This window comes from Paramormyrops kingsleyae, chromosome 8, assembly GCF_048594095.1.
Source record: "Paramormyrops kingsleyae isolate MSU_618 chromosome 8, PKINGS_0.4, whole genome shotgun sequence".
NCBI lineage: Eukaryota > Metazoa > Chordata > Actinopteri > Osteoglossiformes > Mormyridae > Paramormyrops > Paramormyrops kingsleyae.
The window spans coordinates 27,233,463-27,260,572 of record NC_132804.1 but is presented as its reverse complement, the minus strand read 5'-3'; the positions used below and the strand labels follow the sequence as shown (position 1 = coordinate 27,260,572).

Sequence of the window (27,110 nt, the reverse complement as noted above, 5' to 3'; positions counted from 1 at the left end):
GCTCCTCCGTGACGCGACGCCTTGCCCTCCTGCAGGTCGGGCTCCTCCATGACGCGACGTCTTGCGCTCCTGCAGGTCGGGCTCCTCCGTGACGCGACGCCTTGCCCTCCTGCAGGTCGGGCTCCTCCGTGATGCGACGTTTTGCGCTCCTGCAGGTCGGGCTCCTCCGTGACGCGACGCCTTGCGCTCCTGCAGGTCGGGCTCCTCCGTGACGCGACGTCTTGCGCTCCTGCAGGTCGGGCTCCTCCGTGACGCGACGCCTTGCCCTCCTGCAGGTCGGGCTCCTCCGTGACGCGACGTCTTGCTCTCCTGCAGGTTGGCTTCCTTCCTTCCCATTTTCCAGCAGCTGACAATGGAGCCACACCATGCAAAAAAACCACCCCACCTTCCTCTTTCTGATTTCCCCTTTCTGTATCGTTTACTCCACGATGCCCCTGCAGTAAACACAGGGATTATGGGTAATTATTCAATTATTCAATGCTTTATTCAATAAAATGCCCAATCATTTTTTAATTGTACAGCTAGATGTTTATTCAAATCATTTAGATGAACAAACTCAAGGTTTTAGTACAACTAACCTTACTGCCACTTAAACATTTTTACCCATAATGCCATGTGTTTAACTGCTGTGATACCAGACTGATGTTCACTGGCTTTGTTTAACCGTGCAGGGGTCATGCCATGGGTATTGGGTACACCAAGGGCGCAGAGGTCACAAGGGACCTTTCATGTCATCGAGTCAAACACATGGGGGTCATGGTATAAAGCCCAGGCTGGCACACAGGTGGCTGTGGTTAAAGGGGGGGGGGCTGTCTTTTCAGCTTCTGATTAAAGCGCTGAAGGAGGAATTTGAAACTGATGCTGGGGGGTTGATTGTCCCGTGCTGTGGGGGCCACAGGCAGAGGCTGCTGGGATACAGAGATGCGGAACACGAAGCTGTAATAGAGGACACATGCACTCCGGAGGACTTCCAGGGTGGCTGTCGTGATTCCCGTGTCGACCCACCAGGCGGCTTCAGGCTAAGAGATGTCCTTGGGGGTCTTTTGGCCTGTGCATCATTCTGTGGGCAGGTTAACTGGGGCATTTATCTGGCATGACGGGCAGGTGATGATTATATTTAAGAGGAGACGGGGGGGGGGGGGGGGGGGGGCGTGCCATCTGCACTTTGCTTTTCTTGGTGACAGCAGTGGTGCTGGGGTCCTGCCACACGCACCGAGCAGGAGCGGCCAGGACTGATCGGTGAGCTCTCCGCTCGGATCAGGTTGCCAGAGCCGGGAGCCGAACTATGGGCTTTGAACTGCCCCGCCCACTCTCCAGAAGCAGAAGCCAAGGAGCCATCTTTGTTCTACCGTGGCTGGAGCTGCCATCCTGAAGTGTCGCTTGCTACTCCATAGTTCCAGAACCTTCTGTTGGTTCTTTTCTTTAAGTTTATTTATTGCGTCATAACAAAAAGCAAGATTATTTCTTTTACTGGCCAATGAGGGGAAATTCAGAGGCTGCTTTGTTTGAAGGAGGTTAAATTGACAGTAAATATTGTCTTGCAAATATTGTGCAGCACCAGAACATATCGATTATGTCTTATTTACTTATTTACTAAAGATAATGTGTGCTCTGCTGTTTTATTGGTTTATTGAGGGAAACAAACCGAAAACAGTCCCCAGTATTTCAAGCCCTTCATTACAGCTGTTGCTTTAATAGATTTGCCTCATCCATAATTTTAATTTCACCATTATATGAGAAGGTGCATTTTTAATCACTTGTGTATTTCTTTGGCATGGCGCTGTCTTCTTATCAGCATTTAAAACAATAAAAAAACATCTGCAATAAACCTGGTATGTTATCAGAAGGACTTAATTTCCGATCATCTGGCGGCCAAAGAAAAGTCTAATTAGCGACAGTATTTCCGAGGGATAGTTTTGGATTATTGTGCAGCGAGAGCCGAACAAAGGTTTATTTTTTCCGGAGACATTTCCTCCTTTGTCTTTGAAATCCTAAGCAGACAGAGGAATCCTGCCTGAAAGCGGGTGTCACTTGAGGGCTGGGCTGTGGCGAGATGACGCTGAGGCAGGAGAATGCCACACGTTGAATTATGGCTCCATACTGTTCCCCCGATTTAGGGGAAACATAATAAGATTCTTTCTTCTTTTTTTTTTTTGTATGTTCGACTGATGGCAAAACAGTTTGCCAGTCAAGGGTATCGAATTCTCCGGTGAAGCGGCATTTGCTGAAATAATGAAAGCAAGTTGCTCCCCGGCCTCTACTCAGGGATCGGTTTCACAGCTTAGACCAGGTCTGGGACCCGGCTGGGGGTGAGAGCCCCTCCTTCGAGTACACCGTGAGATCCACTCCTCCACAGAGACTCAGAACTATGACAATGATGTCATGTTCTTGCTCTTTTTTTTTCTTGAGCAGAGGCCCTAATTCACTGAGGTGATTGAGCTACACCGAGAGTCTGGGAATCCAGCAGAACATCGAACGCGTATCGTGTAACGCGTCACAGCGGTGCGCGTGAATATGTTAACGCCGTCAAGCGAGGCCTTGGGATTAATCAGCACGTTGAAAAAAACATCACTGTGGGCTGTTCTCTGTATTTGAGTAAAGTATGCAGCAAAAAGTAATGATACCACTGAGGAGTTTATTTTTCAATCTGTTAAAGAGGAGAAATTTGCATTTTTTGGTACAAAAAAAAATCAGGGGTAAAAATCACAGTCTGTACCTGGATCAGTCAGAGGACTGAAATAGCATTCTTGTGAAAAGCCAGGCTGCACTGCTAGTTTGGGAATGGACTAAATATAGGGCGCCATGCCATTACTTCAGCACGAGATGAGATTTGCCATGGCTGAGCTAGTTGGGGGGGTTGGGGGGTGCCATAGGCGAAATGGGGGGGGGGGGGGTCTTACGTCACGAGAGCGCCTCACATCACGCCTCCTGTGTTGTGTGGTGGCCACATTACAAAGATCAACCTGAACTCATCACCCACCTGCCATGCTAATTGTGCTCAATAAGTAAACAATCATTATAACTAATAACTAAATTACTAAAAAACTAAAAGCCCACCACACCATAGGTTCTAAAAATAGCAAAACATTTTCTTCTCACTATATTATTTAAACTATGGTGAACTACTGGCTTATAAAATCATACTGAGGTTAAAATGTCCATTGCGTGGATAGCGCTGTACAGTACAAAACGACTCTGTTGCTGTTTTTATGGTATTTTAATGGATTTTTTATTCTCTCAGTGTAAGACTGGTGAAGATAATTTAATTTCTATCTCACTGTTGACATTTTATTGACGCAGTGCTAGCAAACCTAGTTTAAGAAACGTCAGGTATTGTTTCTGTTGGTTCAGTGCTTCATTGAGACGCGATCGACCTGGTTGCACGATACACGCTGCAGTCAGGGGTAGCGCTGATATAACATCCTCAATTACTCAAAATGTGCCCTATTTCATTCTCACCTACTTCTGTTATCTCACCTGCCAAGCAGACATTTGAAGTACTTTTCTAGTTACATGCAAGCGAGATAATTGAACCATTTTTTCCACAGGCGCATATTTCCTGTGCAGAGCCAAGTGTTACTGTGCAGCCACTGCCTTAAAGCATCGGCAACAGAATCACCGTTATTAATTTTTATTACCGATCGTTTTATTACTGATAATTAGCACACTTCTAATAAACAATTAGCTAGCAGATCGTTATATTACAATTTAAACGTGCTCCTGCCAGGTTACTCTAATAACTCCAAGTCCTATTTAAGAAAAAAAAATCTTTAGCAGTTTCTTAATTTAGAAATGTGAACATTTTTGGTCCCTTATGGTAACATGAATTACCAAAATGACCCTTCAAAAGAGAGTCTTTATATGTCAGTTTTGTTTTTAATACAAACTGAAGTCGTGAAAGAATATATAACAAACGTGATACACATAATAAAGATTTTGTAACAGCTTAAGGGTACTTCAGTGTTTGGCAGCTCTGGAGATCGTGCTTACTCTATTTCAAATAAATGAAATGATATCGCCCCCTGCTGGATATTGTTTTGCATTCGTTCAGCTTCATCAGGACCTACCAGTGTTTCCACAGAAGCATCGTGTATCAAAGGTTTCCTACAAACATAGGGAAAAAATGCAACAAATAATGTGGATAATTCAAACTGTTAAAGGTTGTTAAATACAAGAACTGAGCTATTGGTATTTTCAACACAGGTTTTTGTAAAATTTACAATATAACCTTTAGAGTTTAGACCTTTAATCCCTAGAATTGTCTTACAATGTGACATTTAAGGTTTAAATTTTGGAAATTCAAGAAAGCACCCCAGTCAGGATGCCAGTACAATTCAAGACATATGTACACATTATGCGTAATTTACAGACAGCTGATCTTCAATATCAGAGAAGATTCCTATACAGAGAAAGTTCCCATACAGAGAAAATTATTGAATAGCCAGCCATTGAAGGGCATGAGGTCAAGTTGAAGTGGAAATATGAATCAACAATGTACAGGGGTTTCAAGGGCAAAAGTAATAGGCATCAGACTATTAAATAACTGGAAACACTGACATAGGCTATGTCTGCACGTCTCTCACTCTCACTAGCGGTGAGGCGTACATGTGCATCTTTAGAGATCATTTGAAGACGGAATTGTTTTTCCCGGTTTCTGGGTATCTAATGTGGCCACTTAAAAGCGACATTCACCACATCCTCCAGGATGTGAAAAAAACTTTTTAAAGATTTTTGTCTCCTGCTCACATGGTGGCATTATGTGCCTCTTCGTTATGGTCTCGTTTAATAAATTCCCAGAAGAACAGGCACAGCAGGTATTTTGGTTCCTATTGACCAAAGTATCATATGCCGAAATACAAAGCAAACAGCAATGACCGGAATCGAACTCATCGGAAATGTTGCATGACGGCACCATTCTCCTAAATTGGTGAATGATTAAGTCATATGATTCAAATGTGTTTAGCTATTTGAGTCTTTAGATTTATGGCTAATAGTTAAGTTTATCCTGATGGCTGGATATGCACATTTATCCTGGCTTAATAAGCAGTAAATTCACTAGACAGGTTTCAAACATGTCAGCTATAACAAACCAGGCAGCAGCTGTTGAATGAATGAATGAATGCCTTTTATTGTCACTATACACATGCATAATGAGATTAAGAGCAGCACCTTCAGTGCAAACATGTATACACGACAAACCATAAACAAGTTCTGCAGCGCTATATACATTTGAAATAAATAACTAAATAGGGTTTTAAATATATTAATATACAATGTGATATGCAGTGAATTACACGGTAATAATGATCATGTGATATTGCACAGTATACGGTATTGCACAGTTATCAATACCATTTATGTAATGGATATTGCACAGTTGATAGAAGGAAGTCCAGGGGTTGGAGGTTAGACTGCGTAGTCTACTGTCCAGTCAGTGCATGTGTACGTTTAGGGTGGTTATGGCTTTTGGAAAAAAAAAAATAACACATGACATAACAGGTTTGAGCCTTTTAAATTCAGCGATTTTTATTTGGCTGAATAGCTTCTAAATAATAGTGTTTATTGAATAGTCTGTGTGCCCCATCCAGGGTGCCCCTGGATATGCTCCAGGACTCCCAGGATTCTGCATAGGACACGTGGGTATAGGAAAGAAATGGATCGATGGATAGTTTCTAGTCTCAGGGCTTGAACCGATCCAATTTAAACAATTCTTCTCATATAACAAAAGTTTTAGCCTGTCACAATTTACTAAAATTAACAAGTCACATACATGTTATTAACAACAAAATATATTTCATGCAAAAGTAAAAAGCAACATAAAGAGCTGGAAATTGTAATTTTAGGGTGCACCTGCCACCATATTGATGTCTGCAATCTAAACCGGAAGTATCACTGACACCCGTGATTTCGATGGTTCTTTCAGTTCTTTCGGTTGATTTCCCATAATCCTCCGCGCTAGTTCTTCCTCTTCCGATTGGGATTCTATACGTGTGGAAGGTGTATATTTTTTATTCAGCACTTTACTTACGAAAACCCTGATTAATCCTAAGTATATGAAAAGAAAATGTGATGTTTGAAGTCAGTTTAATTAACGATAACATATATACAACCACTTGAATTGTGTATTTTTTGAAAGATTGCTTTGCCCGAGACAAAATTTGATTCAGTATGTAGCCTTCCCTGCCGTTCGCCAAGCATATGTTAAACTTGACTTATTTGATTATTTTGTCTTGCCAGACTGCGCTGTTTGTACTTATTCGTAGTATATTACAAGCCTTATGTATGCTTGAGCCCCGTTAAAATAAAGCAGTAACATTAATGTAACGCGCATTAACCTGTGCTGTTGTATGGAGGAGCGGCCCTCATCGCTTGGTCGCCTTACTTTATGTATTTCTTTCTGCAGCTAGACTATCAAAATGGCAAAGTCGAAGAACCACACCACCCACAACCAATGTAAGTTACTTAAGCAAGCTGCGTCATTTAGAAATTCAATGTTCAATCGAAGTGAGTTTTTTTTCCTGTTGTGTGCCCCTTTCAGCCCGCAAAGCTCACAGAAACGGCATCAAGAAGCCGAGGACTCACAGATACGAGTCTCTGAAGGGGGTAAGTGCAAGAGACCGCCGCATATTTAACAGCTGGCCTTGGAAATCGCTAGTCTCATCAATGATGACTGATGCCATGGTTTAAAATCGTATCTGTTGATAAGAATAGTTGTAGCTCAGGCTGTTGTGTATTTGGTTTAATGTAGGAGCGGGAAAATGTCACTTAATTTGGCTGCTTTGAGCAGTTCCCTGGAGAATAATTTCCCTGTTTCTATGATTTCTTTGAATGAAATCTTGTGGGTATAAAGGCGATACCCTTTATAGACAGTGCTTTTAAACCTTCGCTGAAGTGAGCTGAACTTCCTGATATGTGCTGGTGAACCAAGGAAGAATATCTGTTCAAATCCTGGTGTTTACAGATAGCTGTGCCTGTTGCTTTGGACAGTGGTTTATTTGGGCATTTGCAAAAGTTTCTTTTGTACACGTTAAAAAATATTCCTTAAATACTGAACTAATTCTGAACTTCTGAACAGTCAATATATTATGCATTGTAAATTTTTCTCTTGCTGCAATTTCTTTAGTTGTATAAATTTAATTACGCAGTTTGCACAAATTGTGGCTTCCCTCCCTCCAGTATCTCTCAGCTGGCCGGTTTGTTGCACTGTTTGATGCCTGCTGAGTGTCCTTTAAGTTGTTTTCCTTCCATGTGCGTTTGTTGATAAGCCTGAGTTTGGCAGATTTAACAGCAATTTCTATTTATAAGACCCAAAGGTTGACAATAACGTGTTTGATTTGTGGGTGAAGCTGGTAGCCTGTTTAATATTTGACATGGGTTGCTAGATCTGGGCGCTGCACTGTAATCAAAATAAGGTGGGATTGAAGGTTTGAACTGGGCAGCTAGCTGGAAATTGATTATGCAGAAAAGCACAGAATTGTGTTTAGTGATATTATTCCATTAAACTCGTGACATACCCTTGGATGGTGAGTTTGTGCTCTGCTTTAATCGTTTTTGCCTCATATAGTGATTTCTGTATGCTTTTCCCCTCATTCACTAGGTTTGGTTGGAAATTTTGATTGCTGAATGTACCTCAGTTGTTTGGAAGTTCACAGAGTTGCTCATTCAGAATCCCTTTCTTTGTAGGTTGACCCCAAATTCTTGAGGAACATGCGATTTGCTAAGAAGCACAACAAGAAAGGACTGAAGAAGGCGAGGGCTGCAAAGCTGGCAGCTGCCAAATAAACTGGGGCCGTCACAGTGCTTGTGTGGACTGTTTGTTTCCATCTGACTCAAGTTTTATACTTGAATAAAGCAGTGGATTGATTGAAAGCAGTCTGTCATTTCACAGGATTCTTATGGATCCTTAAATCTTTATAATAGATTTTCAACATTTTGAGATGTTGCCTAAAGATCAGTTGAGTAATCCTATCTTCATTACCCGAATATACTTTGTGTAATTCAGTTATTTCATGTTTCTTGCGTTTTTATGTGCATCTCCCTGTCATTTAACTTTGTTTACTTAGTGTTGAATGGGTGGGAAAGGGCAGCAAAAATGGGGGAAAATGTGAATTTGAAAAGACTGTAATCCAGGAATGGTGTAGCCAATTCATACAATAATTTACAACTCAAAGTTTTGTATTCTGTGCAGCTTCCCCAATGCATCTGTCATAAAAACCTTATTTTAAATCAAAATAACCAGAGCGATATGGAAAAACAGCACAATAGAAAGCAAGACCCCAGTTTTATGTAAGTGCATAAATGGTCATGTGGAGCTTTTCCCATGTGTAATACCTAACATCCTTTGTCAAACATGCACCACGCAAGCCTTTGTCCCTCTGTTCCGGTGGTAATGATAAAGTTGCATGGATGAAAATGGATAAGTATCAATATTTTGGAAACTGCGGATGATCTGGGATTTTCACACACAACCATCTCTAGAGTTTATAGAAAATGAGCCGAAAAAGAAAAAACATCCAGCGAGCAGTGGTTCTCTGGGTGAAAATGCCTTGTTGCTGGCAGAGGTCAGAGAAGAATGACCAGACTGGTTCAAGCTGATAGAAAGGCAACAGTCATTCAAAAAGCCACTTGCTACAATCAAAGATATGCAAAAGAGCATCTCTGAATACAGAACACATCCAGCCTTGAAGCAGATGGGCTTCAGCAGCAGAAGACCATACCGGGTGCCACTCCTGTCAGATAAAAACAGGAAACGGGTGACTGGGCATGGGGCATGCAGCAGGCATAGAATTAAGGCAGTTCTGAAGGCAAAAGTGGGTAATAGCAAGGTGTACCTAATAAAGTGCAGTGACTGTGTGTCTGAACATATATACTGTATGTGTGTGTGTATATACAGTATATATATGTAAAGGAAGGTTTTTTATTCACTTTGTCATACTGGAGTGAATGCCAGCTACTAAAAGTTACGACATTGTCAAGAGCCATATGGCTACATATTTGAGTTATGGGTTTCTAAAGGGGCTTTGATTTGTTAAAATTATGATGAACTTGACTGATTGTGGAGCATACAGCAGTGAGTACATACAGCACAGATGAACATACATGTAATACAAAGACGGTACACAATGCACAATATCTGGAAAAATAGAATATTGCAATACAGAAATAAATACTTAGCAACATTGCTTTTTTACAAAGTAAAGATTTGATCTGGTAATTACAGAGGCATTAACATCCATGGCCTTATAAAGAACTAGTGCAGCTTAGCGTGTTTGATATTTTACATCTTAGAAGCTGCTCACCATTTGCTCCATGACACTTCATAAGCTGTTCAGGTGCGTAGCTAATTACGTGTCGTGTTCTTTGTCCGTGGCTCATGTGTCGCCGTTCCCCCAAGCTCTCAGAGCCCATCATCACCTGGTCTATTCATAGCTGCAGCTTAACAACTGCACCAAGTTTGTAGGCTTGCTAATGAAGCTAAAGAGGACATTCCTAGCATTTGCTAGCCATGGAGAGAATACTTGGCGTGTGTCGGTTCTTGCAGTTGCCGTCCAGGGACAAAGCGGTAAGGTTAATTGGCATCTCTAAATTAGACAGTGTGTGTGTCTGTGCCCTGTGACAGATTGGCATCCTGTCCATGCTGTACCCCTGCTGGGTGCCCTGTGCTGCCTGGGTTGGGCTCCAACCACTGCCCCACCAATGACTGCCCCACCAATGACCCTGTCCTGGATAAGTGGTTGAAAGTTGGATTGTTCATGTGTTGAAACTTACTTTCCTGCCAGTTTGAACTATAGGTAAATGGTGAAAGCTACTTAAATGGTTGTTTTTCCTATTTACCACTTGCAGTGGGTATGCCCTGTACCGTCTGGATTGACTGGAATTTTTATGGCGCTGTCGTTGACTGATGGTCCTACTAAACCCACAAGTGATTGTTGGAGGTGGAAAATGCCGCATCTGGCATTGTTCCCAGATATTCCCGTACATGCCTGACAGTTCAGCTGTGGTGACTGAAGGGGTGGAGAGACATCAAACGGCTGGGTGACTGGAAGGCATGATGCTGAAAGAGACCCCACCTTTCGAGGGTGAAATGGGTGGTGTGTGTAGGCTGCTGTGCCTGTGATCAGAAGGTTGTTGGTTTATCCCACTGCTGCCAAGTGTTTTGGGGCAGTGGTGACCTAAGGGTTGGGGAAGCGCACTTGTAATTGAAAGATTACTGGTTTGAATCCCCGACCAGCAAGGTACCACTGAGGTACCCTGAGCAAGGTACAGCCCCCAAGCACTGCTCCCTGGGCGCTGAATTAGCTGCCCCCTGCTATGTCACATACGAGTTAAATGAAGAGGACACATTTCATTGTTGTGCTGTGGTGTGTCAACAATGATCACTGATCACCAAATTCTAAAACCCTTTGTCTGTAGAGTGATTTCACTGTTGGGCCCTTGAGCAAGGCCCTTAGCCACCAACTGCTACAGGGACTGTCTGACCTTGAGTTTCTCAATTGTGCATCATTTTACATAAAAGCAGTAGCTAAATACATAAAATATGAAGTTGTAGGACTATAAGCCAGACCAGGTAATGTTGTAGGACTGAAATGCAGGCAACACAGGAGTGAAGAACATGACCGATGCTGTTAAGTGACGACTTTCTTTGACCTGCCAGCTAGATAGATGCCAGTCAGTCTGGCCCAAGATGCGATCCGTGGTGTTAGAGAGTGAGAGAAACATGAGCAGTTGGGAGTGCAAGATGATTCCTCAGATTATACTAATATTCTGCTTTTATTCATAGTCCATTACCTTGTGTGTTGTGGCTTGGATGTTCACCCCATGTGACATGGGCTTCCTCCTGCGGGCTGAAGACATGCCAAGAGGCTAATTAGTTTCTCTATAGTGTATCATTACACGTGTGAGCATGTCATGCAACCATCTGGCATCCCCCAGCCATGTGCCCAGTGCTGCCAAAGACAGGCACCTAGAAGATGTTTTGGGGTTTTTGGGTTCCAACATTGCCAGTTGTGATTGAGAAATGCTGTTGTGTGACATTTGTCAAGACCCTTTTTCATTTTCTTCTTTTGCCATGTTCATTATCCTGGAGTATCTGCTTCTGCCTACTGTTGCCATCTGTGTGCTGGCTTATTGCAAGGTTTTATCTCCATAAACACCACTACCCGTGAAACGCAAACCTCCAAAGAACTCCAGCATCTCTTGGAATGCATGATTCAATGAATGGACTAGGTGTCACAATCCCTGATGTTTGCATCGCTTCTAATGGGGAAGTCTTGAGGGATGGCTGCTATGAGAGATGGCATCCAGCAGGACACATCATCAGTTGTGTGCCTCAGCTTCACAGGGTGTTTCGGCCATTCATCACGACACCCTCTGCTGAGGCAGGCCCACCACAGGTTGATCAAGCCTGGGCGTGTGTCTCGCGGTTAGCTGATCGCCTTAGCTGCCCGAGTGATGTCATCCCTCTTCAGCCACAGCCAGTGACTGGTCCTCTCAGCGGTGTTGGCCAGTTCTCTGATAGCCTGTCCCCTTGTGGATTCTAATTTAATAAACATAAGATTTATTTTACACCTTTAGTAATTTCATTTTAATTTCAAAGCATTCAGCTCAGTTATTCTATTGACTATTAGTGTTTCAAAGCCTTGAGTTAAATGTTATTAGTTTGTACAATACTACAAGCTTGAGATATTACCATCCATCCATCCATTTTCTGTAACTGGACGTGGGGGGGTCGAAGTTCCAGAGCCTAGCTTGAGATATTTCCTGTAACTAAGTTTTATAAATCTTAAGATATGCTGAATATATGGTAATGCTTTACATTATCTGTACCTTCATGATGCCTTCATAATGCATTCATAGAACATTCAATGCCCTTACATAATGCATTTATTGCTGAGATAAACCAACTCTAAACACCCAAATAAAACATGACCATAATTTTTACCCATGCCTGTATTTTAATGTATGATCCAAATGAGCACATTTAAACGTGGTTTTTATAAGTTAGCTATGGTTTTTGCATCAGATCTCAACTAAATATATAATCATGTAATACACCTTTAACAAAACAATATACAAAAAAGAGATGTAAATAATGTCAGTCTGAATGAGTCATTGAGCTGGATTGTTGATAGACAATAGTGCCAGCCTACACAGTCCTTTGAAGGAATTTTTTTGAATCTCGCTAAAACATTCACACATCAAGAGACAGGAGCTCTTCTCATATTTATTCCACCCCCTTCATGAACTCCAAGAACTCTGTAGGAAGAGAGAAAAGAGGTATTAAGAACACAGAGAAATTGATAAACCCGCCTTCCCCCTAACTAAAGCCCTAAACAAACTACTACTAAACTCGATATATTTTCCTTACAGAATGGTTAAACTGATTTGTTAATAGTATATTTATATGCTGCTCTGGATTTTCTAGCCATATGACAAAATTTCAGGTCTTCTGAAATCATCCATCCATCCGTCCGTCCTCCAACTGTTTATCTGGAGCAGAGTCACGGGGCCTGGAGCCTATGCCAGGCATCACAGGGCACAAGATGAGAGCACACCCTGGACGGGATGCCCAGGACACACACACACACAATTAGAGGCACTAATTAGCCTACCTGCTAAGGACTGAGGCAGGGAACCTGAACATCGCAGAGAGAACGTGCAAACAAGCAGTGGGGGGCAGGTTTACAGCCCTTAGTTGTGTCACCCGCCATCTCCTACCGTCATAATCAATCTTTCCATCGTTGTTCCTGTCTCCATCCTTCATGAGCTCCTCTATGTCATCCTCAGTGATGGTTTCACCAGTCGCCTCCAACATTATCTTCAGTTCCTCAAGATCGATATACCCGTCCGAGTTCCTAGGCGAGTATCACACCCGGGACAATAAGCTTAGCATTCACTCTTTAGCGGATCTTTAATGACCTTAACCTGAAGCCCATACTCACTTATCGAACATCCTGAAGAGCTCGGCAAGTTCCTCCTCAGATTTCCCTTTGCTGTCATCTTTCATGCACCGCACCATCATGACCAAGAACTCGTCAAAGTCCACCGTGCCGCTCCCTGAAAACCAGGCCCCTCCTTACTAACTCTGCAAGTTACTGTGTCAAGCAGCTCATGTGACCTGAAATGACCACTCAACTCGAAGTTTCAACTTACAAAGGATTTTCAACATAATGAAAAGAATCAGAAGAAAACTCTACTTGGCAATGCATCCTGGGACACAGAATGCGCTAACTTGTAGACATGGATTTAGCATTTTTACCATCTTCATCCACCTCGTCGATCATCTCCTGCAGCTCCTCAGGTGTAGGGTTCTGGCCCAGCATCCTCATGACCTTCCCCAGCTCCTTGGTGCTGATGCACCCATCCTCGGCATCCTGGACGAATATGTCGAAGGCAGCTTTGAATTCTGCAGTAAATATGAGGGGGCCGTCAGCAAATGAGAACCATGGAAGTCATCTACTGTACAGCTATATCCCTGCTACCAAAAATAACGTACATAGTTTATTATTTATTTTTATTTATTATTATTATTATTATTATTATTATTTCATTTTTTTTTGTTTTTTTTTTTACAAATGCAGTGAATAATGCTACTGTTCAGCTTCCACTATGGTCAACATCAGACTCCACAGACCATTCTAGCGGGGCACTGGGAGTATGAGAGTAATTCCTATTTCAGACTTAAGCATACAGCTGTACTGAGCTTGTGAAGGCACAAGAGGACAGGGCAGCCCTTCTAACCCCGGGGGTAGCAGCTAAATAGACAAAAGGGATGCTGCTTCTCCCAATTGGCGACAACTGTGGTTTGTCAGGCGGAGGGATTTAACGGCGGGGAGGGGGGACAGGCAGAAAGACAGCACCACATGCTGTTTTATTCCCTTGATGTACAGAAAGGGGGTCACTGATTGCTCGGAGGGACGCTACATACCATTTTTCTGTTCATCCGTGAGCTGCTCAACCTGTTAAAAATACAATAGCTATAATTATTTTCTTTTCATGCTTTTATTTCGGTTTGTACCCACTCCATTTTCAGCATATCCACAAACATTTCATTTTCAGGCTCCTGTAATATACTGTTAGCTTAGGGTACTTTAAGTATTTTCAGAAATTTTACTATTATTATCACTTTGGAAAAAAAAAATACTAGGGCCAGAAATTAAACAGAAAAATAACGCACATTGAACCTGTATTTGTTTACACCATCACATGTTACTTGGTGAGTCACAGGATAAAAATGGGAAAAATAAACAGCTTTACGATGTGTCGCATGCGGAGAGTGTAAACTAGCATTTGGTACAGTACGTGCTAAAAATACCAGCCATAAGAGCAATAAACCGGCAAGGAACCCAACATGTACCCTTCAAATGAGTGTATCTGTAGGTCTAATCTGGGAAAAGTGGACGGAGAATGGATGAGGGGAACAGCTGTTTCTGTTAGTTATTGTCTGGTGTTTTACGGTGATTAGGGAGTAAGGAGCCCAGTGTCGTGCCAGATATTCCTACACTTCCGTAACCGTCTGCTTTAGTTTTCTTCTGCAAAGGCTGGAGAGGAGGTAATGTAGGGACAGGATGGATGGACTCTCCCGCAGCAGCCCTGGCAGATAATTGTGGAATTCAAAAGATTATCTTGGGCTTATCTAAAATACATGTTCTGTCCCCGGCACCATGCGGGTGGGTAAATGCTTCCAAGAGGGTCGCCAAAATTAGCTACGGCAAGGCATCAGTGCTATTTGTAGTCATGGAATTAGTCCCAAAGTCAACTGGGAGCCCATCCTGTCCAAGGCTGATAATCCTTCAGGGACAAACCATACATTTTTACAAGAACGTAACAGAGCTCGACAAAACTGGCAATGAGCTGATGTTTCTCAAAAAGAAGTTTGATCTACAGTATACCATCATTTCCTGGTGACTGTGCGGGTCATGAATGTTATTTAAGTGCAAAATATGTATTATTCAGGTTAATTATTTGCAAAATCATATGTCGACTTCGTCCCAGTCCCCTCAAAAGACATAATTGTTTTAAAGAGGCAGTCATTCACAAAATGTTTGTAATTTGCGAGTGTTATTACATTTTCACATTATAGTGGCATATTACATTAAAATCATCACTTTAATAATTTTCTTAGCTCTAGATCAACAAGAAATAGTGATGTCCATTCCAAAAATATTTATTTACTACAGTATGGTGTACAGTATCTGTATCTCCAAGAATATCAATACTACACATTGTGTAATGTCGCATGGTTATTTACGTCTAGTCAATGCAGCTTTCAGTCATAGGATGCTTTTGATTATGTGTATTTATGTAAAAACTAAAGCGATCTATATACATTTTCTGTCCCATTCATATCCCCACCTAGAAATAAAAAAATTATACCCAACATGGATTTGAATTACGGAGTGACATTATTATTGTGTGAACAATGGGTTAAATCTCCATTCACATCACAGTATCTGACTCACCGCTGCTTTGTAAATATCGTCCATGGTTAAGATGCTTCAGAGGTGGCGTTGAAGTGCAGTGTGCCTGCGGGGAGAGGAGTTGAGCTAGATGGGGGGTCTCCTGCTCCTGGGGGTGGTTTTAAAGCCTCGGGAGCGGTAGCGCAGGCGGGTCCGTCACTCCGCCAGCCTCCCCCTCACCTTCCCACCCCGAAGGCTCCGTCAGAGACCCAGAGATATCAGAACACAATGCCTCTGGCCCGGGTGGACGATGGAATGGAACAAGGGCCAGGCTAGGTCATTCCTGCTGAATGTCCCCCTAATTATACCTTAATTGGAGGGATACATGTAGCTTTTTAGCAGGCATGGCAGCTGAGAGCGTTTTGGGGGAGGGGGTGTACTCACTACAGGGCCAAGCAGAATTACAGCGTCAAATTAACAAAGCAGGCAATTTCTGAAATGCAGTCACTGTATGCCACTGTGTACTGTATGTAAAACCAAATGCAAAGAAATGTTACATTGTAGCAACATTTGAACTGTTTATCCTTGGCAGAACCACAGAGTCTGACCCAGGAAGCGCAGGGCAGGGGTATACCCTGGGTGGGGTACCAGTCCACCACGGAACACATACAGCTCAAAAAAACTTAAGAGACCGCAGCAAAACCGCATTTATGTGTAAAATACACATTTTTTGCAAACTCCATCCCTGGTTTTATGTGTCTTCAGTCCTGCTTCTAAAACCTGTTATGAACTGTCCTAGCAGTGCACTTCACACCACTTAATGTTTCCCATTCCTTTTTAAGGTCACTTGAGGTCATCCTCCGATTCATGAGGCACTGCTGGATAAGTTGATGGTCATCCTTGGCATTAGAAAGTCGCTTCTGCCCTTTACCTGGCTGGTTTCTGGTCGTTCCCAGTGTCTCCTGCTTCACCTTGTTCTTGTGTACTGCCGTCTTAGAAGCTATGAGCCTGGAAGCAGCCTGTCTCACAGTGTAGCCTTCTGCCAGCAGAGTCAGGATTAAATCCGGATTTAAAAATGCAATTTTTATTTTTTTAAATATAGAATGGTCTATTAATTTTTTCCAGAGCTGTACACTTCTGATGCCCACTTGCCTAACTGCATGGCTTAGAACTGTGAGCAGAAACCCACAGGACACAGGAAGAACATCCAAACGTCACACACAGAATGCAGGCAGGATTCAAACCTCCACCCCCAAATGGCTGAGAAAGTAGTGCCACTGTAACTAACACTATGTATTCACTGTTTTGTAAAGTAATAATGGATCCAGTGTTAAATGGATGAGGTCTTTTCCTAGTGAAGTGTACACTGGAGAGCTGAGCAGTGCTCTCTGGTGGAGAAATCATGTATCGCACTGCACACAGCATAGAAAAATAAAGTTGAATTTTTGAGGACATGACATATACAATCAAGTCAACACAGCACATTTACAAGTCTTATATTTCAGCTTTCTTCTGCCCCAAGTTGAGAAAATACAAAAAACAGCAAATACAAAAATGACAAGAAATACAGTGATCCCCCGCCTATCGCGGAACTTACGTCCCAGACCCATCAGCGATAGGTGAAAATCCATGATATAAAAAAACTATAATAAAAAAAAAATGTCTAAGTTTTAAAATACCCCTCCCACATGCTTTAAACGTATTAAAGCACACTTTATAAACACATGTGATATGTGGATGTCAGGCTAAGGATATGCGTAACATAATAAGTATTGTAAATGTAAACATATCTAGTAATGAAACTAACTTAAGAGCTTTCTTGTGTGTAACTAAGTGGTCCAGGGGTTATTAGGGCACCATAATATAAATAAAAAATAAAAAAAGGAGAAATCACAAGCTACAAAGGTCTTTAACGGAAAAAAAAAATACAAAATCTTGGGAGAATACCATAAACCTTGTGGGGGGGTAGAGACCAAACCAACAAACAACTAACTAACTAACATACATACATAAACCTACCTTACCTCAAAAGACAAAGAAATAAACAGATAACAGAATCTGCCCTTACTCCCTAACTTAGGGTGACCAAGCGTCCTCTTTTGATCGGACATGTCCACTTTTTACGTCCTGTCCGGGGCGTCCTGGCGGGTTTTATAAATTCACGAAAATGTCCGGTTTTTCATAGGACCATTACGTGTGTACGTAAATTGACTGGCGTTTTGCACACAATACTAGGGTACTACTTTTTTGCGCGACTTAATTACCGGGAGGCTGCCTTGTGGGCAGGTCCATGGATTGCACCAGTACTTTGCTTAAAAAGGCATTTCCTGACTCTGACATTGCAAAAAAGTTTAGTAGTGCTCGCACCAAGACCGAAGCCATCGTTAATGGTGCTATAGCCCCCCACTCTGTTGAAATCACTCATGAAGCACTCAAAGAAATCCAGTACTGTGGTGTTTCCACAGACGGGAGTAACCACGGAGCAGTGAAAATATTCCGTCATAATCCAGTATTTTGACTGGAAGAAGGGTGGCGTGCAAACAAAATTGATTGAAGTTAAAGACCTACCCAATGAGACAGCAGAAACCATTGCAAAATATCTCACAGAAACCCTGGCAAAAAACAATGTCGGACAAATGCATTGCATTTACTGGAGACAATTGCAACACAAATTTTGGAGGAATCAGACGTGATGAAGCTGGAAAGAATGTGTTTGCAAATTTGAAGAGTTTGCTGCAAAACAAGACTCTGATCGGTGTGGGTTGCCCAGCACACATATTGAATAATTGTGCACACCATGGGGCAGGCACAATAGAAATTGACATTGAGAATATCATATTAAAAATCTACCAGTACTTTCACATTTACACTGTGCGCACTGAGAGCCTGAAGGAGTATTGTGATTTTGTTGAGATTGATTACAGAAGGATGCTCTCTCACAGCAAGACAAAGTGGCTGTCATTGTTCCCAAGCATTGAGAGGATGTTACAGATGTTTCCAGCTTTAAAGGCATATTTTCTGTTTCAGCAAAAGCCAGCCATAGCACTCAAGAGTTTTTTTGAAAATGATTTTGCTGAAATCTACCTTTGGCACATGCACGCACTCATGTCTGTGTTCCACACCCACATTCAAGAAATGTAACAGGAGAACATGTCCATTATGGAAGTAAAGAAGATATTAGACAATACAGTATACATACCATTCTTCTTCAACGCAAGAGCAACAACTTCATGTCCCTTAAAGTTAAGGGACTACTGGCACAGAAGTGCAAAGATGGACTTGACAAAGGCTGTGACCAGTTCTGTGCAGATGTGCATGGCATGTACAGTGCATGTCTGGAGTACTGTATCTGGAGAAGTGGATGACTCCCATGGAAGAGTTCTCAACATTCAGGTGGATGGATCTGAGTGAGCCACCAAACTGGAATGATGTGGAGGCATGCATCAATTACCTTGGAGAGAAGGGGGTGGCAGTTGATGATGTTAAGTGTTTTGACCAGGTCACCAATCTGAGGAAATTCACAGAAACGTGCAACCATGATGAGGAGTTCAGTGGCCTGCAGGTACAGCAGAAGTGGACCAAATATTTTGAAAAGGCAAAAAGCATTGCATGTTACTCAGAGCTACTGACAATTGCACAGTTTGTCTTTGCACTTCCCTCTCACAATGCAAATGTTGAGAGGGTTTTTTCACTAATGCAAAGCCAGTGGACCAAGGAGAGGAACCAGCTCTCCGTAGAGTCACTAAAGGGGATTCTACTAGTTCAGTACAACTTGAAAGACATGTCTTGCAAAGACTGTCATGCTTATTTGTTAAGCTATCGAAAACTGCTAGGAAATATCAGCTCTACAGCAAAATATGGATGGGCTGACAAGGAGGATGAAGAAGAGAAGCAGGATGAAGAAGAAAACTAAAGATGAAAAGTCTAGATTCTTTTTATTTAAGTTTTTTTTGTCTTTGTGAGACTCTTCTGTTATTTATTTTATTACATTTAAGAGATATATTGTTGAAGCTGGAACAGAAGAGTTCATATTTAGAACAAAATTTAATTATTTATTTGAAGTCTAAGAGAGCTATTATTTTGTTATAGGTTTTTAGAGATTTCATTTTATTTTATTACAGAGGTTAATTCTGCACCATTGAAGTATAATAAATAATGTTCATCAACCACCAAGAAGCTTGTCTGAATTCGTCTGGAGGCCGTGCCGATCGTCCTCTTTTTTGGAAATCAAAATATGGTCACCCTATCTTTGTCCCTACCCTCACCTATGGTCATGAGCTATGGGTAATGACCGAAAGAACAAGATCGCGAATACAAGCGGCCGAAATGAGGTTTCTCCGCAGGGTGTCTGAGCTCTCCCTTAGGGATAGGGTGAGAAGTTCGGATATCTGGGAGGGCCTCGGAGTAGAACCGCTGCTTCTTCACGTCGAAAGGAGCCAGTTGAGGTGGTTTGGACATCTGGTGCGGATGCCTCCTGGGCGGCTACCCGGAGAGGTTTTCCGTGCCTGTCCTACAGGGAGGAGGCCCCGAGGCAGGCCCAGGACTCGCTGGAGGGATTATATCTCTTGGCTGGCCTGGGAACGCCTCGGTTTCCCCCCGAGGAGCTGGTGGGGTTAGCTGGGGAGAGGGAGGTCTGGGTGCCTCTACTGAAGCTGCTACCCCCGCGACCCGAACCCCGGACAAGCGGTAGATAATGGATGGATGGATGGATGTATGAAATGGAGCAATGGCATGTAATATGGATCTGATGTAATAATTAAACTGTTAGACAGAAAGTGATCTTGAAAATCCAAGGGGTGTGCATTGCCCCCTGACTCCACTGATCAAGGCACACTTCATAGGACATGACTGTCTCATTTTGTTTCAGAGCAATTAACCCTTTAGTGCATTTCCCTTATGGCATGTAATATGCACACAGTGTATTAATTAATAGCTGTTTTAGAGAACGTGATCTTGAAAATCCAAGGGGTGTCCATTGTCCCCCAGGTTCCCCTGATCCATGCACACTGCATAGGACATGGCTGTCTCATTTTGTTTCAGAGCTATTAACCCTTTAGTGCATTACCCCTATGCCATGTAATATGGATACAATGTATAATTAATAACTGATAGAGAGAAAATTATTCTGAAAATCCAAGGGGTGTGCATTGTTCCCTGTAGTCCACTGATCAAAGCACACTTCACTAGAAGTGCCTGTCTTGTCTAGTTTTAAAGTTATTAACCCATTCATGTATTGTCCCATTGCACATTATACGGATACATTCAAACATTCAGAAATTAATTCAAATTTGTACGTAAAGCAATCTGGGAAACAAAGGGGTGTGCATCAGTCGCCATGATCCCAAAATGCTAAACCACCATGTCATTACAGCTGACAGCACCTATAATATTAGCTATTAACACGATTTTGCACAAATCACGAAATGGTTTGAAGTGCAAAAATAATCGGTGTGCATCGTTGTCTGTGTACTGGCAACACGATTCTGTCATTAAAAATGCACCACCTTACTTTCGTGAAAAGTTATTAAAACTAGAAACTTGTTTCGAGATACTAAGTCGAAATTTCGAGATAGTTATCTAATTATTTCGAGATACTAAGTCGAAATTTCGAGATAGTTATCTCATTATTTCGAGATACTAAGTCGAAATTTCGAGATACTATCTCGAAATAACGAGATAACTAAGTCGAAATTTCGACTTTAATTTTATATTATTTTTTTCTCCGGTGGTGGAAACGGGCTTCCATAGCCTAGTATGTACATGTATGTATACAAAATTTGTTGATAACAAACTCAAAGATTCTGCTTTTAACAAAAACACCAAACGACTGTTTTCATTGTCATGGGCAGCTATTCAGTTTCTTTGGGCGGTAACCAGCTTTGCATACCTTTTCAGAAAGACTTCACACGCTCACAATAAAAAAGAAAGACTTTCACTTTCTGTCTCACAATATACACAAATATTCACATCAAAATTAAAGATCAGTCATAAAAAAATAAAAATGGATATGCATATTCTCAGGTAAATACCAGGAACAGGTGTGTTTCATCAGAAGTTCAGTTCAGTTCAGTTCAATTTTATTTATATAGCACATTTAACAACAACCGTGGTTGACCAAAGTGCTTAACAATATCTGACACTCACACATAAACTAGCCAAAAACAATTATTATAAGTCACGATATCTCAACTCAGCTCGAAATAAAAGCTAAAGAATACAGATGGGTCTTAAGCAACGACTTAAATGTTCCAACAGTCTGAGCAGTTCTTATGTGTACAGGTAAACTATTCCACAAATTTGGTGCCACCACTGAAAAAGCTCGGTCACCTTTATTTTTTTAACCTTGCTCTTGGAACATCAAGGAGCACCAAGCCAAGTAGGACAGAAAACCTACTGGATAGTAGCTCTCCAGGACAGCAGTTGGAGATCCCTGGGCAATAGGCTATTTGTGGTAGTTTTCACACTTCACACACTCGTAGCACTTTGTACGATTGACAAGTGATGCTTAAAGAGGAAAAAAAGAAGCATTTTGATGTGCATTTTGATGTGCATTTTATCGACTCATCAAATTATTAATTGTAAAATGTGAGTCTGAACGTTTGAAAAATCCACCCCCACAAAAATGTCAGCGACCCGGTTTTTCCACAAATACAAGGTGGCAAGCCTATCTCCCTATCGGTGCACCATCCTATGAGAGCACACAGGCTATTCACACACATACTGACAATTACATTAAGTTTATGCAAAGAGTCAATATTTGCAGTGTTGGCCCTCTGCAATTCAGCCTAGTATGCTGTCAGTCAACTTCTGGTCCAAATCCTGACTGATGGCAGCCCATTCTTGCATAGTCAATGCTTGGAGTTTGTCAGAATTTGTGGGGTTTTGTGTGTCCACCCACCTCTTGAGGATTGACCAAAAGTTCTTGAAGAGATTAAGGTCTGGACAGTTTCCTGACCATGTTTTCTACCCCGAACCACTTACTTATCACTTTTGCCTTATGGCACGGTGCTCCATCATGCTGGAAAAGGCATTGTTCATCACCAAACTGTTCTTAGAAGGTTGGGAGAAGTTGCTCTTGGAGGATGTTTTGGTATCATTCTGTATTCATGGCTGTGTGTGAGTGAGCCCACTCCCTTGGCTGAGAAGCAACCCCACACATGAATGGTATCAGGATGCTTTAGTGTTGGCATGACACAGGGCCGATGGTAGCGCTCTCCTTTTCTTCTCCAGACAATCTTTTTTTTTTGAAAGGGGATTCAGAGAAAATGACTTTACCCCAGTCCTCAGCAGTCCAATCCCTGTGCCATTTGCAGAATATCAGTCTGTCCCTGATATTTTTCTTGGAGAAAAGTGGCTTCATGCTGCCCTTCTTGACACCAGGCAATTCTTCAAAAGTCTTTGCCTCACTGTGTGTGCAGATGCACTCACACCTGCCTGCTGCCATTCCTGAACAAGCTCTGCACTGGTGGTGCCCTGATCCTGCAGCTGAATCAACTTTAGGAAACCTTAGTTGTTGGACTGGTCCTGGCACTTGCTGGACTTTCTTGGGCACCCTGAAGCCTTCTTCACAACAATTGAACCTCTCTCCTTGATAATCCAATAAATGGTTGATTTAGGTTCAATCTTACTAGCAGCGATATCCTTGCCTGTGATGCCCTTTTTGTGCAAAGCAATGATGATTGCATGTGTTTCCTTGCAAGTAACCATGGTTAACAGAGGAAGAAGAATGATTTCAAGCACCACCCTCCTCTTAAACCATCCAGTCTGCTATTTTAACTCAGTCAGCATGACAGAGTGATCTCCAGCCCTGTCCTCCTCAACACTCTCACCTGTGTTAATGAGAGAATCACTGAAATGATGTCAGCAGGTCATTTTGTGGCAGGGCAGAAATGCAGTGGAAATGGGGTTTTTGGGATTAAGTTCATTTTCATGACAAAGATGGATTTTGGAATTAATTGCAATTAATCTGATCACTCTTCATAACATTCTGGAGTATATATAAATTGCCACCATAAAAACTGAGGCAGCAGACTTTGTGAAAAATAATATTTCTGTCATTCTCAAAACTTTTGGCCATGATTGTACAACTCAATGGACAGTGGTAAAATAATGGTGATAATAAATTATTGTACAATATGTAGCAAAAATTAATATTATATTAATATTAAATTTGGGATATCGCTGAAGGTCACATGAAGGCAGATGTAATACAGATTATTTCACTTTGTTTCATTACAATTATTAATAACATTATAGATATGATAATATTAACTTCAGTGATAAAATTGAATATCACATTAAATTAACAAAGCATAAAAGAGCTGAATCCCTTATCACATAGTATGATGTAACTAAAAAAAGGAATATTTCTGACGTCTACTCTGTGCACAACATTTTGTTTTAATAAAGTTTTTTACAAAAAAATACATCGATGGAAGACGTATTTCCGGTTCCGTTCATGTTTTCTTCCAGTTGCATCATCATTCCCCTGGAAGTCGGTGCTGCGTTGGTGTTCCGGCTGCAAAGCATGTGAGTTTTCATTATGTACCTTGTAAGAGTATAAAGTAATAACAGCCCTCCGCTTCGTTTCTTTCCAGACAGACTTTGTAGGGCAGAATTCGATTGCGTCTTTAGTAGCTATATATATATATATATATATATATATTGTTTTATGAGAGTTTTATTTAATTGATGGAAGTCTAATAAGTTGTGTCATCTTGTCTGCAGTGTAACGCCGGCTATTAACATCTAATAGTAACGTTTCGCAATGCGATCATCAAGTCGTAAAACACATTGTTACTTAAATATATTTTAAACATTTTAATTTTACTAATAAATCTGTATCTGTTTCAGAACGAACGACAGACGTGAAAAATTTTAATTGTGACGGACAGCAGTTTGTAACTGACAGAATGCATGTACACTTCTTAGTTTCAGTATTCCTTGCCTGTTCAAGACTGCATATAATGTTGAAGAAATGCCTCATTTGACACCTAAGCACCTTTCTCAATGAACCTGTAATTTAATTCTAGGATTAAGCTGTTTTATACTATTGGTGCCATGATTCAGCTTTTTGTTTATGTTTTCCCAGACGCTATGGTGGAGCAAGTCCCTGAATCCATTAACTTTACTGCCGAGGAGGAGAAGATCCTTCAGTTCTGGAAGGACCATGACTGCTTCCAAGAGTGTCTGAAACAGTCCAAAAATAGACCCAAGTAAGGAACACTGAGCCATACGTTAATGTTGAGCTTAGACTTTCAAGGTTTGGGTGAAATCTCACTGTAATTATCAATCTTATTATTAATCTAATATTGCTTTTCTGCAAATAAGCCCTCAGTAAGTTGATGTTCTGCCAGAACTAAAAGATCTGTAAATGATTAACAATTAATATTGAATAACATAACTTGCAGTAAAAATTGTCCTGGTGTAAGGTAGATGTTACATGTGTGCTGTGTTTTTCTGGGCAAATTTATCTCTACAGTATATAGTAAAAGTCTTTGCTAGTGTTGCCTTTTATGGATCTCAAAAGGCAGTGGTGGCTTAATGGTTAGAGAAGCGCACTCGTAATCGGAAGATTGCAGGTTCAAATCCCCGACCAGCAAGACACCACTGAGGTACCCTGAGCAAGATACCACCCCCAAGCACTGCTCCCCGGACGCTGAATTAGCTGCCCCCTGCTATGTCACAAAAGTCACATATGGGTTAAATGCAGAGGACACATTTCATTGTTGTGCACTGTGTGCTGTGGTTTGTAAACAATGACAAATAAAATAAAAAAAAAAGATCTGGTTCATTATGCAATAGGCAGGCGGTGAAAGAAATGAATGTTGTTTAGCTGGTTAAGAGATTAGATGGAAGATTTGTCCATACAAACAGTATTCTTGTAAAGTGAAAATGAAATTTTAACATTTTCTTAATTTAACTTCCTTGTTCCTTGTTTGTAGTGTGGGTGTCCTGCTCAAGGAATTATGGAAATACGTATTCTGAATATCGCATACTAAGTCTGTTACTTGTGCCATTACTTGTGATGTGAGAAACCAGTATTATGACCTTTTACTAAGAGATGCAATTCATTTATTTAACTTCCCTTGGTATTTGTACTTTTAGGCTTGAGAAATGTTGCTTGCTGTGTCCTCATTGTACCTTCAAACATCTCAGTCATAATTGCACATCATCCCTGACTCCTATTCCTGCATTTTCATGTTTCTGTCTGATCTTTGTCTTTCACCCCTACATGTAGGTGTGTTCTTTTAGCAGCCATTTTTGTGAAACATGACGTACAGGTGATAAATCTCCAGCATATAGCTGTCGAGGAGCCAAGTGCAAGTGAAACTAGACTGAGCTTCCAATGAGTAACCAGTTACCACGGTAGCAAGAGCTACGTCATGCATTACAGCAATATTGTGAATGTAATTGTGTCAGTTTTCAAATACTCACTGCCTGTTTCCCATTGACTTATCGTGTTGGTGTGTGGAGGGAGACGGGGGGACAGGGCTGGAGCATTAGGGTAGGATACACCCTGGACAAGATGCCAGTCAGTCACATGGTGCAGACTCACTAATTGTGGACCATTTAGTGACCCCAGTTAACCTAACTGTAGGAGGAAAGCACATTACTGATTTCCACACGGACAGCGTTAAGATGGCTTTCAGACCAGCTAGCATAGCGACCCTGTGTCAGACAATGTAGGACTTGACGTTTAAATGATTACTTGCTTCAGAAATATAAGTATGCATATGGGACACAAACTGTAAATGGTTGGCTTTGCATGAAGTTAATAACTAAGCAACTAAAACTGAGCAATGCAGTTGAGGTTCTGGTATCTGGTGGTTTCAGTGGTATGTGAGAGTGGAATTAAGGTCTATCCTAGAGAGGTGATCCTGCCAACATGAGTAATGAGGTAGAGCACCCCTGCCCACTGGCCCACCCCCCCACCTTGTTAGCCCTGTGGTTAAAATTCCTAATTGGGAAACACTGATGCTTTGCTAGACTGTGCCCCCCTCGATTAGCTTTCCCAATTCACCTACAGGAAACCTGTTCACTTAATATCATTGGGGCCATACAGTGGAAATTAGGTTCTTGGCTGGATTCACCTTCGAGTGTGGGCCGGTGTGTTGTTTACGGTTTAGTTTTGAGGTGCTGTTGAAAGACCCTCTGAGTCATTGTCTGAACCCCTTGCAGGTACACCTTCTACGATGGGCCGCCCTTTGCCACCGGCCTGCCTCACTACGGGCACATTCTGGCCGGCACCATCAAAGACATCGTTACCCGATTCGCCCACCAGAGTGGCTTTCATGTGGACCGTCGCTTCGGCTGGGATTGTCATGGCCTCCCCGTGGTAGAGTGCCAACCCCCGATACCCCCAACATCGATTTGTACACTTTAGAATGAACCAGCTTAAAGCCATGGAATTCTTAATGGTCACGCCATGGCTGCAAATCATATTTTCATGTCTCGTTTCTGTTTAAAGGAGTATGAAATCGATAAAAACCTCGGCATCAAGGGACCTGAGGATGTAGCCAGAATGGGAATCGCCGAGTACAATAAGCAGTGTCGAAACATCGTGATGCGGTACTCCAAGGAGTGGGAGGTGAGAGACCCCAGAAAGGAGGCCTTGAGAGGGTTGAAATTGCGGTCTGTTGGTAGTGGTGCAATCCAGGCTGAAGTACTTGAGACTTTGATGGTGTTGTGTTTACATACCCTGCTTTTCTG

The 27,110-nt window shown here is 41.8% G+C and overlaps 3 protein-coding genes across 4 annotated transcripts in view; 2 read left to right on the top strand and 1 right to left on the bottom strand.

Moving 5' to 3' along the window:
* The first annotated feature begins 5,899 nt into the window (after positions 1-5,899).
* Positions 5,900-7,869, top strand: rpl29 (ribosomal protein L29). Its single transcript, XM_023799546.2, has 4 exons — positions 5,900-5,997; positions 6,404-6,453; positions 6,539-6,603; positions 7,684-7,869. Exons 2-4 carry the CDS (start codon positions 6,417-6,419, stop codon positions 7,780-7,782), a joined length of 201 nt encoding a protein of 66 aa, XP_023655314.1. The 5' UTR covers positions 5,900-5,997; positions 6,404-6,416; the 3' UTR covers positions 7,783-7,869.
* Positions 7,870-11,934: 4,065 nt separating this feature from the next.
* Positions 11,935-15,595, bottom strand: LOC111837476 (troponin C, slow skeletal and cardiac muscles). The gene is made up of 6 exons (XM_023799561.2): positions 15,462-15,595; positions 13,928-13,958; positions 13,259-13,405; positions 12,942-13,056; positions 12,718-12,854; positions 11,935-12,255 (listed from the first exon to the last, which is right to left on the bottom strand). The coding sequence occupies exons 1-6, from the start codon at positions 15,483-15,485 to the stop codon at positions 12,224-12,226; spliced, it is 486 nt and encodes a 161-aa protein (XP_023655329.1). The 5' UTR covers positions 15,486-15,595; the 3' UTR covers positions 11,935-12,223.
* Positions 15,596-23,772: 8,177 nt separating this feature from the next.
* The window catches only part of iars1 (isoleucyl-tRNA synthetase 1), a 51,422-nt gene continuing 48,084 nt past the window's right edge, over positions 23,773-27,110 (top strand). Inside the window, exons 1-4 of one of the 2 annotated variants that reach the window (XM_072715566.1) lie at positions 23,773-23,927; positions 24,490-24,613; positions 26,580-26,736; positions 26,869-26,988. In XM_072715566.1, the coding sequence (XP_072571667.1) occupies positions 24,495-24,613; positions 26,580-26,736; positions 26,869-26,988 (396 nt within the window). In that variant the 5' untranslated portion in view covers positions 23,773-23,927; positions 24,490-24,494. The remainder of the gene's footprint in view (positions 23,928-24,489; positions 24,614-26,579; positions 26,737-26,868; positions 26,989-27,110) is intronic. The other variant, XM_023799732.2, reaches the window with a different exon arrangement.